This window comes from Apostichopus japonicus, chromosome 7 (assembly GCF_037975245.1).
Source record: "Apostichopus japonicus isolate 1M-3 chromosome 7, ASM3797524v1, whole genome shotgun sequence".
Taxonomy (NCBI): Eukaryota; Metazoa; Echinodermata; class Holothuroidea; order Aspidochirotida; family Stichopodidae; genus Apostichopus; species Apostichopus japonicus.
Genome location: NC_092567.1, coordinates 19,006,136 through 19,027,105, shown reverse-complemented (window position 1 = coordinate 19,027,105; position 20,970 = coordinate 19,006,136). Strand labels below are relative to the sequence as shown.

General features: G+C 36.3%; 2 protein-coding genes across 2 annotated transcripts in view; both read left to right on the top strand.

The window, feature by feature from the left end:
• Positions 1-9,173, top strand: part of LOC139969608 (CD151 antigen-like) — a 45,610-nt gene extending 36,437 nt beyond the window's left edge. The window contains exons 7-8 of the mRNA XM_071974720.1: positions 1,741-1,836; positions 2,206-9,173. Coding sequence (XP_071830821.1) covers positions 1,741-1,836; positions 2,206-2,265 — 156 coding nt within the window. The 3' untranslated portion in view covers positions 2,266-9,173. The remainder of the gene's footprint in view (positions 1-1,740; positions 1,837-2,205) is intronic.
• Positions 9,174-12,432: 3,259 nt separating this feature from the next.
• LOC139969605 (tetraspanin-18B-like) lies at positions 12,433-20,663 on the top strand. Its single transcript, XM_071974719.1, has 8 exons — positions 12,433-12,641; positions 14,294-14,420; positions 15,244-15,379; positions 16,466-16,545; positions 18,326-18,505; positions 19,138-19,263; positions 19,759-19,845; positions 20,131-20,663. The coding sequence occupies exons 2-8, from the start codon at positions 14,352-14,354 to the stop codon at positions 20,257-20,259; spliced, it is 807 nt and encodes a 268-aa protein (XP_071830820.1). The 5' UTR covers positions 12,433-12,641; positions 14,294-14,351; the 3' UTR covers positions 20,260-20,663.
• Positions 20,664-20,970: the final 307 nt, after the last annotated feature.

Below are 20,970 nucleotides of genomic sequence, written 5' to 3'. Positions count from 1 at the left end.
GAAATATGCAGGAAGGAAAGGTTAAGAAATGTGTAGGAAAGAAAGGTTAAGAAATATGCAGGGAAAAAAGGTTCAGTAATATGCAGGAAAGAAAGGTTCCAAATATCCAGGAAGGAAGGTTCAGAAATGTGTAGGAAAGGTTCAGAATTATGCAGGAAAAAAGGTTTCGAAATATGCAGGAAGGAAAGGTTAAGAAATGTGTAGGAAAGAAAGGTTAAGAAATATGCAGGGAAACAAGGTTCAGTAATATGCAGGAAAGAAAGGTTCCAAATATCCAGGAAGGAAGGTTCAGAAATGTGTAGGAAAGGTTCAGAATTATGCAGGAAAGAAAGGTTCAGAAATATGCAGGAAGGAAAGGTTCCGAAATATCCAGGAAGGAAGGCTCAGAAATGTGTGGGAAAAGGTTCAGAAATATGCAGGAAAGAAAGGTTCAGAAATATGCAGGAAGGAAAGGTTCCAAAATATGCAGGAAAGAAAGGTTCCAAATATCCAGGAAGGAAGGTTCAGAAATGTGTAGGAAAGATAGGTTCAGAAATATGCAGGAAAGAAAGGTTACAAAATATGCAGGAAAGAAAGGTTCCAAAATATCCAGGAAGGAAGGTTCAGAAATGTGTAGGAAAGAAAGGTTCAGAAATATGCAGGAAGGAAAGGTTCAGAAATATGCAGGAAGGAAAGGTTCCAAAATATGCAGGAAAGAAAGGTTCCAAATATCCAGGAAGGAAGGTTCAGAAATGTGTAGGAAAGATAGGTTCAGAAATATGCAGGAAAGAAAGGTTACAAAATATGCAGGAAAGAAAGGTTCCAAAATATCCAGGAAGGAAGGTTCAGAAATGTGTAGGAAAGAAAGGTTCAGAAATATGCAGGAAGGAAAGGTTCAGAAATATGCAGGAAGGAAAGGTTCCAAAATATGCAGGAAAAAGGTGAAATATCCAGGAAGAAAGGTTCAGAAATGTGTAGGAAAGATAGGTTCAGAAATATTCAGGAAAGAAAGGTTACAAAATATGCAGGAAAGAAAGGTTCCAAAATATCCAGGAAGGAAGGTTCAGAAATGTGTAGGAAAGAAAGGTTCAGAAATATGCAGGAAAGAAAGGTTCAGAAATATGCAGGAAGGAAAGGTTCCAAAATATGCAGGAAGGAAAGGTGAAATATCCAGGAAGAAAGGTTCAGAAATGTGTAGGAAAGATAGGTTCAGAAATATGCAGGAAGGAAAGGTTCCAAAATATCCAGGAAGGAAGGTTCAGAAATGTGTAGGAAAGAAAGGTTCAGAAATATGCAGGAAAGAAAGGTTCAGAAATATGCAGGAAGGAAAGGTTCCAAAATATGCAGGAAAGAAAGGTGAAATATCCAGGAAGGAAGGTTCAGAAATGTGTAGGAAAGAAAGGTTCAGAAATATGCAGGAAAGAAAGGTTCAGACATATGCAGGAAAGAAAGTTCAGAAATATGCAGGAAGGAAAGGTTCAGTAATATGCAGGAAAGAAAGGTTCAGAAATATGCAGGAAAGAAAGGTTCAGAAATATCCAGGAAGGAAGGTTCAGAAATGTGTAGGAAAGAAAGGTTCAGAAATATGCAGGAAAAAAAGGTTCAGAAATATGCAGGAAAGAAAGTTCAGAAATATGCAGGGGAAAAGGTTCAGTAATATGCAGGAAAGAAAGGCTCCGAAATATGCAGGAAAGAAAGGTTCAGAAATATGCAAGATGGATCTTAAAGATCTGATCATGTGATATTTTCTCTTTTGATCAGATTGCTCAATCAGGTTGCAGAGAAGAATTAAAGGCTTTCTTGACGCAAAATACTACCATCATTGGTGCAACTCTCGTGGGCGTAGCTTGTCTAGAGGTATGTTTCTTTATCACTTTTAACTTGTATTTCTTCTTCTTTTGTTAATACCATTTGTTTCTGTAATGTGCTTCTCTTTTCCCTCAATAAAGAACATTCTGTGTTTAGCAACATCTGTCCAAAATATTGGCCAATAAACTTAAAGAGAGGGAGAGAGACAACCTGTTAACAAAGAGGTTGGTTGAGTTGATGCAAAAAGCCTGTGTAAGCATCTATATAAAATATATAGGGCCTGACATGTCTAAAACATCAGACCCTATGACTTTTAAAATTAGAATTCAAGGAATTGAAGCCAATTACATGCGTATCCCTTAATCGGAGTAGAAACCTCAACTCATGTGTTGTTATAATTTCTATCTCACTCTACAGTTGTTCCTGATGGTGTTTGCAGTCCTACTTTGCCGAAATGCATCGGAAAAGGACTACTAGTGATGGCGGGCTTTGATTAAATTCTTCATGCTCTGGCTTGCATTTGTACTGCCTGGGACAAGGGCCCTTCCTTGTCAAGTCACGAAGGTCGCTTCTAGATTTCTCCCACCCACCACTACCCACCCCCAGGGTCCTTTTATTTTTCCTTTGACAAAGTGATAAAAAAGCATCAAATATTTTCTTCTCTCAGTGTTAAGAAAATCTATGTTTGCCATATAAAACAAGCAGAGACTTTTTGCTCAGATAGAATGGAGTTAAGGGTTTTGGTTACCGTATTTATCTGTTGTTCATTGCCTATTGTTGTGCTTGCACAGCCTGAAATTTGAATTATGTTAGAGATAGAAACAAATGCAAGAAATGTTGGGGATGGAATGAAAAGTATTCAGTAAAATATCTGTTTTATATTTTCTGTTTTTTTTTATATGACAAAAAAAAAAGGCTGATTGCATTAAAATTGTTTCCCAGATGTCAGTTTTTAATATTTGCCAAAATAGTTTTCCCTCACAATCATTACCTCTGAAAATCGAAACCTTCGATTTAAATTTATCTGAATCAAAATTCTCAGGCAAAATAGGATGGTGGTTGGTCCTCCTCAGTGTGTTTATATAGTTTTCACTGACATGGGCAACACCCACCACCTCTGTGTTGCCTTCAAGAAAAAACAACATTCCATTCACTTCAAAATTTGAAAACCAATTTAGCTCACAACAAAAAAACTATACAAAATGATGCGGTTCTACTTCATTGAATCACTCATGATTCCTTGACACTAATATCATCCACCTTCCGCCACCTTGTCCACCCCCCCACCCTGTCCTCCACCCCCTGTCTGCAAATTGTCAAAAAGGGTGACAATCCTACCCCTTCTAGACTGTGCTTCACTTCACTACATTCACTTCGAATGAATCAGTGGTCTGCATCATCTTTAAAAAAACTGGTCTATCGGCTCGCCGCTGCCTTTTTTGTCAACATCGCACAAAAAATGACTGTTTTTATTATTAATTGTGAAAGTTGTTAATATGAAAAAATGCAAGGCAGTCAAGTTGAGTGGTAGCCGGGAGAGGGGGATAACCTGGGTTGTGGAGGTGATCTCTCTTGAGAAGTCCTGTAGTTTCCTATATTTCTCACTTGGAGACTGCATTCATTTCTTTTATATAATAGGATACTAACCAAATCATTTTGAACCCCCCCCCTCTTCTCCCTCTCCGCCCCTTTTCTCAACCTGAGGTTTGGGGACCCCTAGGAGTTTGAGAACCTAGGTTTTGTAATCCTTCAAAATACTTTTGAATTTTGTCACCTTGTGAGGATCATCTTCTATCCTTTTGGTGTCTTTCTTTAAAAACCACAGAAAGAATTATTTAAAGTTTTAGAAAAGTATAGATAAAATTAATGTTCAAGTTATTTTGGCAAAATAGTTATTTATCAACTGACTGAAGGGTTTCCTTTGTAGTTTAAATATACAAAGCCTATCTCATATTTACGGGTGTGCTCTTACATTCTTTCAAATAAAAAAAACCCATATCTCTCGAAACAAAACCCTCTGATAAACATATGGAATAGCCTTGTTAGTCCAAGAAACAAAAAAAACCATTCTAAAATAGTGGTCATTTAAATAGTTATATGAAGAAAACCCATCAGAAAACTGTATGATTTAAATGAACACAAATGTGTGAAGTATTTTACCTGTCTCAAAATGGAACATACTGTACTATTAAAGAAATATTTGCTTCCTTGTTTTTTGGTAAATTCTTTCAAGTGGAGGGTCGACGATGGGCCGTTGGTGATCTATGTCTTTTAGTAGTCAGTGTGATGTATGATATTAATATCAGTACCGTTGTTCTTGTCTACAAAAATTATTAATTAAAATTATTAATTTTTTTCTGTGGTCCTTTAACTCGTAAAGAAGGACGATGTATATTTAAATGCAAGATTCATTTTACACTAACTGTTTTCTCTCATATTGTTTTCTTTTGTTTTTTATTAAATTGTAAATGTTTTATATCATAGAGAAACAATAGAGTTGTATCTGTTAGGCGTTTATGGAAAAGATGGTACGTTATATTCCTAAAATAAGACGAAGACAAGAGAGATTTGAGTATTTTTCAGAGAGTGAATGAAATGGCTGCTAGAACATTTGACCAATTGATGGTCATTTTGGTACACCTGAAATCTTCAAAGAGGCTGCTGCTAATCTGAACATGACAACTATAGTAACCCTCCCCCCCCCCCTCCACAACATTTGGCAGAGTTTATCCCACATTTAAATACCTCAAAATCAATTTCTTAAGTTCTGTCAATAAAACAAAGCAAGTCTGCAGATGTGAAAATCTGTCTGGAAAACAGAGGCTGGTGAACAAGGCTCTTGGCTCTAAGTAAAAACTTTTCTTCGCAGTTCTTAATGGCTGCTGAAATTATCCTGAAATTAAATACTATATAGAATTAATTCGTCTTCAAAACAGGAAGATATCTGACCATGAAAGGAAGCTATCCTCAAAAGAAGTGTTGTGAATTGTGTTACTCTTTCCTCTTTTTTTGGCAAAAACAAGAGAAGACCAGCAAAAATTGTCCGGAAAGTTGAATTTTTGTGAAAATTTGGCAAAATCAACCTATGATGGAATGATCATATCGTAATAGTCAAGCCATGTAAAGTAAATTCTCTTTGCAAAGTATTCAAATCTATGGAATGTATAATTAAATTAAATCAGTTAAATCAATATATCATAATTGTTAATAGTGAGTTAAGTGTTTCCATGTGTTGTTAGTGTAAATTGAACTTAAATGACATGGGGATGTGTGTTTGTGTATGAGGGAGGGGGGGCAGGGGGGTCGAGGGAGGGGGAGAATAAAATTACAATGTAATTTTGTGGATAAATCATGTTCTCGTGCAGCCATTGTAATTAGAAAGTTCAATGTTGTTTAGTAATTACCGAAATTTGTTAAGACTGGGGGATGTTTTACATACAAACCTGTCACTAAGGTCATGTTCAGTATCAAACTTTTTAAAATTTTTCTTAAGTTTGTAGTAATTTTCTTAAAGTCTGATATTGCATCCATGTATAAAACATGGATTCACCCAATACACATCCTCCCCCTCCTAAAACATCTAATTAAGTTGTGATCAGTAATCTACAGGACGACGGGACTGGCTCTTGGTCGCAAAATGGTTATAATATCGTGTGATTTGCCAAATGGCCAAAGTTTGTCAAGGCCTTAGCAGTTTGATCGCTGAGCCCGTGGCAATTTATGCGCCAGTCCACCCTTGTATAAATCTATCCACATGTTATGTCAAGGATTGAATCTTCACAAGAAAGACATTTAATGTTCTGTAAATTTAACGAAAAGCTGATGACGGTCATTTTAAATGCAGCCCGAGCTTCGTTGCTTTGGTCATTTAATATAAACTGTTTGCTCGTTGTACTTTCAGAATTCAAAATTTGAGCCAAATATTTTGCTGATGTTGGTACTATGGTATTAACTATCAATGACAAAAGAAGATGTTTTAAGATTGTTGGGATGGGTTATTGGTAATTAAGCCATGTATCTAATTGGATGCATTAATGGCATTCAAAATGAAAAAAAAAACAAAAGAAAACATAGTATTGTCTCTCCCCTTTTTCAATATTTTATAAAGTGCCATTAAACAGTAACATAAATCAAAATTTCCATCGAAAAAAAGAGGGGAAAAATTATAAAAAACATTTTAAATACGATAGGAAAAAAGGAGATGTATTTTTCATAACACCAACCTTGCTGCCTCATGCATAATCATGAAGGTTATTCCACTTTTTCAGCAATTGAGATATATTTCACACTGCCTTTGTTGGCTCCTTTTATAATAATGAAAACCACAAGCCATTCCATCTTTAGGGTAGGTGTTTTGTAAAAATCTTTTTTAAACGTCGTTTTCATTACGAATCATATGCAAACAAACACAAAAAAATTTCTTTTTTTTTTCTTTTTTGGTGTCATGCATAATTCAAGGCATGAAAAATGTACAAGTTTGATTTGAATAATTACAGTATTTGATTTTCAGGTGAATTTTTAAAAGAAAAGCAAATTTGCAACAAAAAAAATAACAGAAAAATGAAAAAAAAAATTGCATTAGTGCTTGCTGAAGCTACAATCGCATAGTATCAGTACTTGTTTTGTGGATTGTTGAAGGTTTTAACTAAGTTGGGACTTGAGAAATAGGAGTTTTCCATTGTATAAAAGGGTGGTTTCCAGCTAATATCATGCTTATGTGTATGTTTAGCATGCCATATTATAACCACCAAAAAGAATGGAATGGTCTACCGTCATATCAAGACCCAAAGATGGGGGAAGGAATTAATATTTCAACTCTTGAATATTTTTGTGAGGTTGAAAAGGGGATGTACCCATCCCTCACCCCCTCCCTCTCCCTCTCCCCTATCCATCTGCCATCTTTATTTCTTGGTTACATCACAAGGCTCTTTCCTCAGTGAAAGGATGACAAGATGTGCTTGGAGGGAAGGGTATGGGGTAGAGGGGGGGGGGGGGGGGTTAAGAGCACACATGTTTCTTCATCTGAAAGAATGATGATGGAAGGAGCCACAATCAGAGGTTGTTATAACAGTGTTCTGTTACTTGTTTTTAAAAAAAAAGGGAACAGATTGTAGCTTTTCTTTTTCTTTATCTTTTTGTAAAGTGTTTGTGAAAGTTTTATGAGATTGGTGTTGTTATTGTTTAGTATTATAAAGATATACAGGCTGAACGCAATCATTAAAAGAGAAATTTTCAGTTCTTTTCCTTTTTTTTGTTTAATTCTCAGGATATTCTATATTCTCTATGACAAAATCTTAAACACATAATTTAAGTTGGCCTTTGTTGTGCACACCTGAATATTATTAACACAAACGATAGAGGCATGACATAAAATATTAATTGTAAAAAAAAAATATTAAATTTATATTATCTTCCAGTTTCTCTTCCTCATTTTCTGGTTTATTATGATTTTTTCTTGGGTTTAAATCTTTTGCTATTATTTTCTTTTTTTTTGTTAAACCTAATTAACTCTTTAAGTTTCTCCTGCATGTGCTTTCATTTTCTATATTTCTCCTATTTTTTTTCCTTTTTCAATATTAGAAGTTTTGATTAATTTATTGGCTGCCATCATTGTCTCATTTGGCCCACTGGGTGTGAGTAGGGGTGTAGGTGGGGGAGCAGAGAATGAGTAGGTAAAAGAACTTGGGTGGAAAGGGGAGGAGGGGGGTAGAAAGAGAATAAAAATCTACTGATTAGGTTTCAGATGGTATGGGAAGAAACAAGATAGATTAGGAAATGTTTGGATAATGCAACAACCAAGAAGGGATACTACAGTTGTATAGGATTTGATGGGTCAATATAATGAAGGTAAATGCAACAACCATGAAGGGATACTACAGTTGTATAGGATGTGATGGGTCAATATAATGAAGGTTAATGCAATGAACAAGAAGGGATACTACAGTTGTATAGGATGTGATTGGTCAATATACTGAAGGCTAATGCAACAACCAAGAAGGGATACTACAGTTGTATAGGATTTGATGGGTCAATATACTGAAGGCTAATGCAACGACCAAGAAGGGATACTACAGTTGTATAGGATGTGATTGGTCAATATAATGAAGGTTAATGCAACAACCAAGAAGGGATACTACAGTTGTATAGGATGTGATTGGTCAATATACTGAAGGCTAATGCAACAACCAAGAAGGGATACTACAGTTGTATAGGATGTGATGGGTAAATATACTGAAGGTTAATGCAACAACCAAGAAGGGATACTACAGTTGCATAGGATGTGATGGGTCAATATACTGAAGGTTAATGCAACAACCAAGAAGGGATACTACAGTTGTATAGGATGTGATGGGTCAATATACTGAAGGCTAATGCAACAACCAAGAAGGGATACTACAGTTGTATAGGATGTGATGGGTCAATATACTGAAGGCTAATGCAACAACCAAGAAGGGATACTACAGTTGTATAGGATGTGATTGGTCAATATACTGAAGGTTAATGCAACAACCAAGAAGGGATACTACAGTTGTATAGGATGTGATGGGTCAATATATTGAAGGTTAATGCAATGGCCAAGAAGGGATACTACAGTTGTATAGGATCGGATGGGTCAATATACTGAAGATTAGCTAATGTGAAGGGTAGGAAATTAACACTGATGTGTGAGCAGGTTGGGAGTCAGTTGAGCCGTGATGCTAATATTCAATATATCGGACAAGGGGGAATGCTTTGGAAATTATTAACAACAAAAACGATCCAGAAGAGGCTTAATACACAAAACAAAATAAAAAAATAGAGAGGAAAAGTTAAGAGAAAAGGGAGCTTATCGTTTGTTAAATTGCCGATGAGAATATTTCCGTGAGATTTCTTCCTCTGCCTTCAGAAATTGAAGAAGAAAAAATGTCGATGTGTCGTTTGAAAGCGTTGGTGATAACTTCGGTTGAGCGGATCCGTATATGATCAACCCTCTCTCGCTGTCTATAAAGCTGTAATATACAACTGCTGATACACCCAAAAAGCCAAAACCGGCCTTCGGGTTTCATTTTGAAGTAGTCAGTTGAATACGGTTAAATTATTCACTGACATGGTTATAATGGTTTGTTACAAGGTCAAGCGACATGTTATCCTCCCATTCCTAAAAATTTTCTTCCCCCTTGTTTTATCTGTCTCTCTCTCTATATTTCCTCTCTTCATACTTATTTTCTTCGTTTTCGATTCTTTTTCTCGTTAAATGTTTGAATACGACACCGCAGTGCATGATTCTTAATCAACAGTGTATTTTTTATCTGAATTTCCACTCAAAAGTGTTGTAATCTCGATAGTCTTGTACTACATAGATGTTCGCTATGGTGTATGTCAATAACAGTCATTTTCGTAAACAATTTTAGTCTCATTTCCGTCTTTTGATTTCCCATGACTACCGTAAAAAAAAAAGGTTTATAATCACGACGGAGAGCGCGCGCACATAATGTACGGGAGTGTGTATGTGTCACGCCTTGCGATATCATATTCTCAGAAAAATACACCCAATTATCTAACATTTTTCGCTCGCTAAATATTCATAAGATATGGATATTGTGTGCACCCGCGCGTGTTTGTGGGTAGGATATATTTGCGAAGAAGAAATGCGTCCTTTTTACCATGAAAATGCACTTTCTTTAAATGTTATGCCCAATTATGGCGGACGGTATGTCCATGCAACGGTCAGAAGCTATCGCGAACTTGGTATCATTGTAAACATGAAATTAGTTGCAGTATATACCAATGTCCAATTATAACAGTAAAGCTGCATTGTAAGGATAAATCCTATCAAGACTAAAAAATGGTTGAAAAACATATCGCCCTTATCATACATATATATATATATATATATATATTCCCAAATATTTCCTAGCGAGCTGGGGTATCGATATTTATATGGCAGTGCATAAGTCAAAGAGTTCGTAAGAAACTTGGCTCTTTTCACTTGTTAGGTTGGGTCTCAACTTCCCAAGAAAAGATATCATTTTTTCCCTTTAAAACCTACGAGAGGATATGACATGGATTCTCAATCACATCAACAAGGGCCAGAGGCGGAACATCTGTTGGAACATATTAACGGCCAGACAAAATCACTTTATCTATCTATATTGGGCAATGTGCAAGTCAGGCCAGTGGCCTAGTGTTCAAGCCCACAGTCGTAAAAGGTCCCACATACCCTGGTCAGTGCAAGAATGTTTTCTGACACCTATTGCGCGGGCTTGATTGAAATCTAAGTTCGCAGGCCGGACATGTCCCGTATATAGGCTCCCACTGAGATTTACAGGTGTATGATTAATCTCTTCGAGGCAGGAGGAATTTTGCGTCAAGTCCTTCGGTAGTTTGGTTTTCGTGCCCAGGTTCTTTCCTGGGCGAGTTTTTCATAAAAAGTATTGAAAAAGACATTTGGGGTTTATTCTATGGGACTATACTAATGAGTAATTACCTCCCTTGAGACCTAATTTGCATACATAATTAGCCCAAAATTAGTGAAACTTATCAGATATAAAATCAATAATTGTTACCCGATCCATTGATATAAAGTTTCTTGGACAAAATATTCTTCTGAATTGATGTTAATTGAGTCCAAGGAAAATCTCTTTCTGCAATTTACTAAACTAGTCACATTGTATTGTAAAAGGGTTAAAACCAAACCGAAAGAGTAAATGCTTTCTTACGATTTTTGGTACTACATGGGGTAAATAGGCCAATCCTTTAAATGGTAATTGGTAGGCCTACTGCAGGACTCGGTAATACGCAGTTGAATAATGTGATGTTTACAGAGTTTCTGCCACAACTAAAAAAAAATAATAATAATAAATCCGATATTCTTTCGTCATGAAAGACACAAAGCGTGCTGTGATTTCAGTGGTACATTGTATGTAGACGATGTTCTAGTGCGCCTCCTGTGCCCCTTTGTGATCCCAATATCAAAAGGGGTATTCATTACCAGGCCTTGTTAGAGGAGGGGGGAGCCCCTTAGCACGGGGAAATGTGTGCTAAGGACATAATGTATTCTTTTACTTTCATAAAGAAAAGCTAAGACTGCAAAATGGGGACCTGCAGTAACACAGCCATCTAAAGGACCAGACCAGGCTCTTTTAAGTTTCCAGCTTTCTTCGTTGGTTTGGGTTTGATGTTAGGTCATACATCGTGAAATCCGTTGTATTTCGTTCAAACAAACTAAAGATCACAACACTACCCCATCTAGCTTAAATATAAAAACCTTATCTGATGGTCCTGCTATCACGTGTTTGTATAATTATACAACAAAGCAGTTTAGATTCTTTCAGAATAAATCTGGCCTTCGAGTAAAATATTTTACTTATTCAATTGTTATGTGTATATGAATACATTTTTTTAGTTATTCAATACTAACAGAAATGCGTCATCGGATCTGTTATGAAGTAGACAATGTAATATCAACAATGACAAGAATACCCAAAACTACACCCTTTAGTTATTTGATTTGCTTTGGCATTTGCAATATTCATTCCAAAGACTATTGAACCATAATCTAAATCCCCATGGTAACATAAATAATGGGTGATAATGGTGTCTTTATCAAATTGCATATCTGCCGTGCGTAACCACTTTCTATATATATATATATATATATATATATATATATATATATATATATATATATATATATATAATTTATAATATGATATTTATATTAATTGGGGCCCACATTAGAAAATGATCTATATATGGTCCACAAACTCATGTCAGAAAGAGGAATAATTGTTCTCTGGAATGCATTCCAAGCTTTCATCTTTTGCTGATAATGTCTGTTCTCTTGAAGGAACTTAAAATACAGAAATACACTTCTGAGTGGAATTCAATTTCAACGGAATGTATTCCACACCCAACCGTTCGCATTTAATTAGCTTAATATTATCTAAAATTGGGAAATTTAGAAGTAAGGGAGAACCAGGGAGACCGATATGCCTTTTTTTAATTTTTAATTTTTGTGCGCTGAGTAAATATATATATATATATATATATATATATATATATATATATATATATATATATATATATATATATATATATAATATATATATATATATATATACATATATATATATATATATATATATATATATATATAAATATATATATATATATATATTATCATGTTGTATTTTGAAACTACTTTTATGTTCATGCATGGGTGTCAGTAACGACGCTGAATTCGGCTTCAATTTCGACCGACTTGGCATCGATTTGGGACCGTCTTTTTAATTTCAAGGAACCCCCCCCCCTCTGCCAGTTTGTGCACCCCTGTGTCAGGAGACTGGACTTGAGAGTGGATCAAGTCGTTTCTTAGTCCCATGCGGCGCTATCTTGGATGAAATTTATTAAAATATATAAAAGTTGAAATTAGTCATATCACAGAATATCAAACTGTTACAACGAGGGTTTGATAGCACATATTGAATAGTATATAAACTCTTTGGGGTTTTCCTTTTTCTTGAAATTCTGCCTAACCGTACCGTCACTGAAATGATTTTAAGCTATGCAAATCAAGAACCGTTATTATAAGGTTGTTTTCTTCAATGTGTTCAATTGAGCGTGCGGTACTGAATAAATAAAATTCTTAACCAAATGCCTTTCTGACGCACACTCTGTGAATGCGTATTTAGTTTACATGATACTTTGTGTGTATACTGATTGAAATACGCGAAGTTTGTTCCTGTTTACAGGCCTACTTTGTACATGGTGGTATTGCGTTCTTTCCTTAAAGTATCATTGTACGCGGAATTCAGCTGGTTAATGTACAGTGATGTCCAGGTGTTGGTAAAACGTTTTCTTTAGTCCCAAAGGTAAGTCTTTTGTTCGACTATCCTCTTTTGAATCCACATTTTAATTAGGCCTATGCATATTCGTGGTTATTATAGCATTCCAAATGGTGTAATTACCTCTATCGCTTCTCGACATTTTTGACTAAGACCATTTGTAGTAGTATCTGTTCCCTATCTAGGAGAATCATGATACACACCTGACGACGATCACACAGCTGTCACAATCCTCGATGCAAGGGGACTGGGGTCGTTTGGTTGTTTGGGTTTTCGTGCCCAGGTTCTTTATTGGGTGACTTTCTTACTTACGTAGTACCTCCTTTGTAGAGGGTGCACCGCATGGAGAATTCCTGCAACATTTATACATTGCTTGAGGAACTTGAAGGATCCTCGTGGGTAAGGGGAGTATATATGCTTGTGAGTGGATCAAGTTGTTTGGTTTTCGTGCCCTGAGACTATCTCGGGGTGACTTTTCTAAAAAAAAAGGACTTGCAACTCGAGACCTAAAAATTTGTCAGGAACAGTGACCAATGGTAAGTCAATTCTCCTAAAACATGTGAAGTTTGTCCGAACGTGCTAGTTACCACTTCAACCAACTTTGAAGTTTTATAACCGTATTTGTTTGTTTGTGTTTGGCTGGGAATAGGGGTTGGGGGGGGGGCGGGTGGGGAGTTGGGCTTTGCTTTAGATGTGAAGTCGTCCAGCCGGAGAGGGGTGGCCAGGCTCTTCTTTGAGAAAGTTTCGTCAAACGGAGGGCGCTTATAGATTGCACATATTTATCAACTTTGAAACATTATTGAAGAATTTTCTCCTGTTTAGATTTTACCGCATATAGGCCCTGCATATCAGACTATATATTTATGAACTGTTCACTAGGAATTTTGCAGGCTAATATTGTCTACCAGTGGAAGGGATTGGGGGGGGGGGTTACGATTAACATTTAAAGTGACACACTCCAAAAAGGGTTGATATCAGCTAGTTCGTCTGTTTGTCATTCTATCTCAGGAAACGTCCAATAAAGTATAACAGGAGACTTACTTTTACATATGTTATCAAGTAAGATTTGTGTTTTGAAGCTTCTGTGCCATCCAAGAGTATGATTGAAGTATAGCCGCCCTATACGTGGTGGGAGAATTGGGTTCGACTTCAAAGAACAGCCTCGGAAAGAGGCGTATTTACTAAACTTCCGCTAAGTGAGTTTTGGGTGTGTAAGTCAATGGAAAACTTGTATGGCGCGTATGCTACCATCACGTCAATCAGTTTTCGTATAATGACCATGTAGATTTTTAGCAACGAAAGTCAAAAGGATTGATGTAACCTCGGTAAAGAACTATGCCTGCACTTCCTGAATAGTTAACTCAGTGACACATGTAATAAGAACGGCAGAATCAACCATGGCCAAGTTAAGGTGTTGCAAAATTCAGTGACATGAATAATAGCTAAGTTCTCGCACAGACGTAAGTAACTTACTTTCCGTGTTAAACCCATGACGTCACAAAGGAAACGCCCGAACGAGCCGCCAACAGCGTTTCAACATGAACACCTTTATGTATTTTGGTACTTAGAAAGTTAGATTAACCGTTTCAATACAAACGCTTGTCGGAAAATGTAACACATTTTACACAGTGGGCCTATTTCGAGTAATTTTTCTACCAATCTGAATCTATCCAATGCAGTTTAATCCGATAGTTACTGCTTTTGTGACGTATGTCCGGACCGTGACATCTTCCAAACATGACCGTCAACTCGAGTTCAAGGTTTTGTGTGCAGGTTGTGACTGGTATTCTTAACTTATTGTTTGGGGTGAGTAGTAATGCATGGGTTATTATTAGGTATATGTAAGTATTGGTGTGGTCCTGGGTTTTTTCGTCTTCAGTTGAAATTCGATAGAAGTATGGTGATGTCGTCATAATGTCATCACAAGATCAACTATTGTCCCTTCTGTACAATAATCGATTCACACCCCCCCCCCCATCCGGGCAACTTCTATATCTGCTGTCTATTTCTCAAAATTCTAGCCCCAGCACCCCCCCCGCCCTCATTAAGTGGCCCTGTTATAAGTCCATTTTCCATGAGTAAATTGTCCATGAATGGCTGGAAGTATATATTGTAATGAGCTTCTTTATCATTTTGGGGAAAACAAGAATAAGAACTCGCATCTTTTCCCATTTTTCATCGTTGCTTTTTATCCCCTTTTCTAAACATTTGCTGAAATCATAAACCGTTACATTACCTTTCGTTGACATCAGTGCATTGGTATCAATATTATTCTTATTTGTTTTGTATTGAAGCGTTGAATTGCATTGTACATTCTGCCTTTGAATTGTCCATTATCACCCACCCCCCCCCCCACCTCCCCCTCGCCTTCTGGATTATTTAAGCCTATGGTAACAATGTTCACCCCACTGTAATACAATTTTTTATCGTCAAAGAGTGTATCCAAAAAATGCATGATGTTCTATATAGTGGCGTAGGAAGCTTTGAATAAAATTTCGGAGTTGAATAAAAAATAAGTGGATTGGAGATTGGAGTACCTCCCACCCCCCCCCCACCCCCAAAGAGCTTCATTCCTTTATCAGCCTATGATAACAATACTTGTCTGGAATATTTCTTCTACCTTGCACAGGTATTAAGCATCGGGCTTATCATCTGGCCGATTTTGATTGGGACTGAAGTTTTCGACATTTATGATTACAACCTGTTTGACTTGACTGCAGTCATCGAAAGTCCGTTATTGCTAATTGCTTGTGGGATTATGCTTGGTAAGTTAAGCCACGCCCTTTTTACTTAATTGCCTCACTTAGACCTAACTATAGACCTAATAAAGTAGTCTAAATATGCATCGAAATTCACCGATTGACTTGTAACATTTTAATTTTCTTCTGTGGGCGGACCCATAGATCCCTCCTTCAACACCACTATTTGGGAGTACACATCTCCTTTCTAAAGTCCTGGATCCATTCTTGCCCCCCCCCCGCCTCACCCCACCGCCCACCTCTTCGAGAAATCGCGGATCCACTACTGGTGAGTGGAACTAAAATCCACCCAACTTCTAAAATGGCTCAAACTGTTTTCGACCGTTGTTTATGTGCATGACTGCCCAGTAAAATATCTCTGTGTAGAGATACTGATGTTTATTTTTAAACCTGTCGTGGTTGTGCTTCGTCGGATTTGGCTTGGAGAGTATAACCTTGGATCAATAATTCTTCACAAACTAAAATATTTGTATAATTAATATCGTTCTCAAAGATAACTAAACAGCAAAACTCGCCATCCATGACATTTATTTATACCTTGTACGATGACTCATTTATTCCTTCTATTTTTTGTACAAAAGAGGTTTTGTATTTTATATCCAAAATTTTTGAAAATTTCTGTCTTTTTTTCTTTATTTTTGTGTGTGTGCAAATGTTCAGAATCGTAACAGTGTCTAATATTTGGAAAAATTACCGTAATAAAGTTTTTTTTCCTTGATAAATTCCTCCACCACTGCTACTCTGGTGGATGGGGAGTCCCACCCCCTTTCAACCTCACGAAAAAAAATTGCAAGTAGTTATACACAACCTTACGCTTATAGAACTAATGATAGACCTAATTTCTAGTTAACATATGCTTCAGAATGCACGATTTGAGGTATCAGTTTTTAATTTTAATTTTTTGGTTGAAGAATGACCCCCCCCCCACACACACACACACACGCCTTGAATGTCCCCTTCTACTACCCCAAGGCGATACCCCTCTCCTTTATAAATAAAATAGAAAATCCTAGATCAACCCCGGTACTTTGTAGTAATTTATTTTAATAGATTCTTCTTAACGATTTTTTTTTCATTTTCGCTCAATTTTAGGAACCGGTGTTATAGCGATGGTTGTGTCCATACTTGGTTGCATCGGCGCCTGTGTCATGAATCGTTTACTGTTGGCAACGGTGAGTCTTTTTTTTTTTAAATTTCGATCAATCCCTTAGGTTTATCGACTCCATGATGGATTGTCTTCCAGTGGTTGGTATCGAATACTTTCGATAACGTTGGTCTAGACTAATAATATTTCGCTAGCAGATTTTACGTATTTAGTTTTTATAGCAAATTTCAATAATTTCTACCAGTTTTACGGAGGAATTCTAAAACTGAAACTATAATTGATAAAGTAAGTCAGCTTTCAATGTTTCTTCTCCAAATGACCGGCATTTAGCGGAATCATACGTAACGATAAGATTCATTTTAATTTCTTGTTTCTGCAATTTTTTTTTCTCGCCCAGACACTATTTATATATCGTATTTATCACATGCAATAATTTAACCAGAAGTTTGGACTTATTTTGATATCCAGCTTATTCAAACTAATGAAATCCAAATTGAAACGGGATTTATATTTCGAATACTTTTCGATAAGTATTCAATGTTTCATATATGGATGTTGTGATCATATTCAATGGAAAATGTCCAACTCGCACTATATAATATATTGCAATTAAGAATTAGCGCCATCTAATGTACTTCGCAATCTTCTCTGAGAAATGGCTATATTAGGTAACTCGTGGTTATTCTTAGAATAAACAAGGCTCATTGTACTCTGGATGCTAACGTGATCAATGTGATCTATAATAATAAAATATAACCTTTGACAATGGTGTCAGAAGTGGGATATTTATTACTATTATTAATATTATTGTTGTAGTTGTAGTTGCTGTTGTAGTTGTATTTGTTGTGCTTGTTGTTATAGTAGTCTAGAGTTGTTGTAGTTGTAGTAGTTGAAGTTGTTGTGCTTGTACAGTAGTTGTAGTAATGGGGGTGGGGGTTGTTGTTGTAGTTGTAGTAGTTGTGTTTGTTGTTGAAGTTGTTTGTTGTTTTAATTGTTGTGCTTGTTGTTGAAGTTGTAGTAATTGTTGCTGTGCGTGTTGTTGTTGTAGCAGTTGTTGATATAGTTGTTGCCGTTGTAGTTGTTGATGTGCATGTTGCTGTTGTTGTAGTTGTTGTTGTAGTAGTTGTAGTTTTAGTTGTTGTTGTAGTAGTTGTTATTGTAGTTGTTATTGTTATTGTTGCAGTTGCAGTTGTAGACGTAGAGGTAGTTGTTGTACTTGTTGTTGTAGTTGTAGTTGCTTTTGTTGTTGTTGTGCATGTTGTTGTTGTTGTAGTTGTTGTAGTTGTTGTTGTAGTTGTTGTTGTATTTGTTGTTGTGCATGTTGCTGTTGTTGCAGTTGTAGATTTAGTTGTTGTTGTGCTTGTTGTTGTAGTTATAGTTGCTTTTGTTGTTGTTGTGTATGTTGTTGTTGTTGTTGTAGTTGTTGTAGTTGTTGTTGTTATATTTGTTGTTGTTGCAGTTGTAATTTTAGTTGTTGTTGAAGTTGTAGGGTTAGTTGTTGATATATATATATATATATATATATATATATATATATATATATATAGTGTGGTGCTTGTTCTTGTAGTTGTTGTTGTTGTTGTACATGTTGTTGTTGTTGTAGTTGTTGTTGTTGTAGTTGTTGTTGCAGTTGTTGTAGTTGTAGTTTTAGTTGTTGTAGCAGTTGTAGTTCTTACTGTAGTTCTTACTGTAGTTGTTGTTGTAGTTGAAGTTTTTTATTGTTATTGTTGAAGTTGTGGTTGTAGCAGTAAACATATAAACTGCTTTTTTTCCCATTATTATCATTTTATGGGTTTTGGAAATAATGGAAACTCTTTACATCTCTGTTTATTTCATTCTTTCTGCAGATTTCAGTGGTCGTGATCTTTATTTTTCTGGCCAACTTTACAGGGGCAATACTAGTTGCAAAATACACTGGTACAGACGGGCCGAACTTTACAGAGACGGAAACAGCTTCAACATATCTACAGGTTAATTACAATTCAAGTCAAAGGTTTGCGTCAGCGTTCGATAAATTTCAGAGACAGGTAAAATATATCGAAATTTCTTTAAAGTCACAGTTTATTTGTTGAAAGTCAATGTACTTTGCTCTTACATATCTTACCTCACTCTCTATAGTTTGCGTTTTAGACATGATTAGTACCTATTGATTGCTAAGTATGTTTCCTTCTTAAAGCTCCTAAATTAATCTCAGTGGTGACAGAAATTTTTGAATGTTAAAATGTTTATCGAGAATTCGAATGTCGATGGAGTGGTCGCTGTCAGAATTTGACCCCAAAAAAGTATGATGGTACAATGTTCAACAAATTGAAAGTGTGGTACGTAGGACAAAACCCACGTTTCCTCATCAATGGTATATATTAACAAAAACGCAGAGAACATTTAAGTTTACCTCCTTATAAAACAACCGCGTAGTAGACTATTCTTTTTAGAGATGGGGGAGGGGGGGGGGGCTTTCTAGGGGGTAGGCAGAGTGCTGCTCAGAGTGGTATTTCGAAGGAAGAGAAGGTTGACGATGACTCGGAACTGGGTCAACGGGGGCGATATGCTAAAACGCTACAAATTGTTTTTGGCGCCATAGGTATAGATGGGATTTGTAAATATATTTTTTAAACCAGTCTGTTTTGGGGGCGCGGTTCTGATCTGTTTATCTTCACAGAACGGGTGCTGCGGATTCGATTCAAAGAAGGATTTCGTGAACCAACCACAAAATATAATCTGGCCGAAGTCATGCTGTGAAAATGAAGACGACACTAAGCCCGTGGAAGAATGTATAACATTTAATGTAAGTTATTGCTTCATGACTTGGTAGAATTATTTTGTCATTAATTAACGAATGAAAATTATCGATATCTATGTTTGATCTATAATGTACTACGTGAAGATACAACAAGTAAACTGAACTTACCCCCTTACCCACCCGAAATATTGGTCTGAAGATATTGTATGCATGTATGTATGTTTATTAGATCCTCCTGCAAGCAGGAACTCGCGAAGAAGCCTCATTGGCTTATCAAAGCCGTAAGCTGACCGAAGTCAGTCTCTTACATTCATATTTAACGTCCATGATTATGAATTGTTAATTGTCAACAACTCTGTAACTGGACGACATACTTTAATCTTGGAGTGACTTGAACTCGGGACATTATGATTGAAAGGCACCGGCGTTAACCACTGAGCTAACATTCCAATGATATTACGATTCTGGTGGAACTCTTTGCCAACGACCAATGATTCAACACTTCTTTCTTTTTCCTTTCTTCATCCTCCTCATCTACAGACTGGTTGTCGATCACCTCTGAGGGATCATCTTTACCAAGTGTCTCTCATAACCGCTGCCAGTTTAGTATCCGTTTCTACTTTTGAGGTGAGTTTGATCCACTTGCTAGTTTTGGGTGGGATTGGGGGTGCGGGCGGGTGGGGGGATGGGGATCGGAGGGTAAGAATAAGCGGAAGGGAGATGGTGTCTCTGTTTTCGACTTTATCAGACTATACAAATGCGAATTAAGTTGTGCCTTTCATCACAACTATTTTGAGTGTTACCGATCGCGAAGATTTTGAATAAGTTAGTACTGTTGGATATTCGGGTGGAAGAACAAACAACATTTCACACTATTAGTTTGAAAATTCCGTTCGTTTCGTTTTCCTGCAGTTATTCCTCATATTGTCAACTGTACTTCTACTTCGAATCAAACGTAAAGATGAAAACAAGCTGGAAGAAGAAGAAAGCGAAGACGAAGAAAGTGAAGAAGAAGAAGAAGTGATCGGGTTTTATCAGTAAATGTTGAACGAACCTTACAGGCACCATTTGATTTAGGAATATGTGGAATATTTTACTGTATTATTTAACATTGCTGGCAGTGGATATGGGATAAAATATGGAACACTTAACCTTACACTATGTTGACAGAGGGAGAGAAAGGGGGATGGAGTGTGGGCGGTATTTCCATAGGGTTGAAACAAGTCACTCAATTTCACTTTTTGTGTGTATGTGAAATGTTAGAATGCATACCGAGTATAAACTTCACGGTTGAAGGAACGAGATTGTAAATTGCATACTCTGTAGATATATGATATTATACCATGAGCTCTTCTGTACATAGTTATAATAATACATACATTAATACATGAAAATTTGCCATATATTATTCAGATTTAAATTTTGTAATATATGTTTGAAATTGACAGGAACGTTGTTATCATTGATTTTTTTTTCTTATTTTATTTTTTAACTGTCGCATTGGAAGTAAATCCGTTTAGGCTTCATCGGGTTAAAAATCCAACCGAAGCTTCTTAAGTTGTTCAGGAATAGTGCTAAATTGAGTGTTGGTTAAGATTTTTACCATTCACTTTCGACAGGCCGAAGAGTCAGTAAATGTTTAAGAGGAATTAATGACATTAATATATCATATTAAAAATGTTATTTTTTTCATAAAAATCGAGTGACTTAAGTACTCTTTTCAACTCGAATCTAATCAAAAGGGCGCCATCG

Bases quoted from the DNA above. Each gene is read 5' to 3' on its own strand.
- LOC139969605 (XM_071974719.1), top strand. From the start codon at position 14,352: ATGACCGTCAACTCGAGTTCAAGGTTTTGTGTGCAGGTTGTGACTGGT. The intron at 15,380-16,465 runs GTAAGTTAAGCC...GCTCAATTTTAG, and splicing joins TGCTTGTGGGATTATGCTTG to GAACCGGTGTTATAGCGATG. The intron at 18,506-19,137 runs GTAAAATATATC...TTATCTTCACAG, and splicing joins TCGATAAATTTCAGAGACAG to AACGGGTGCTGCGGATTCGA.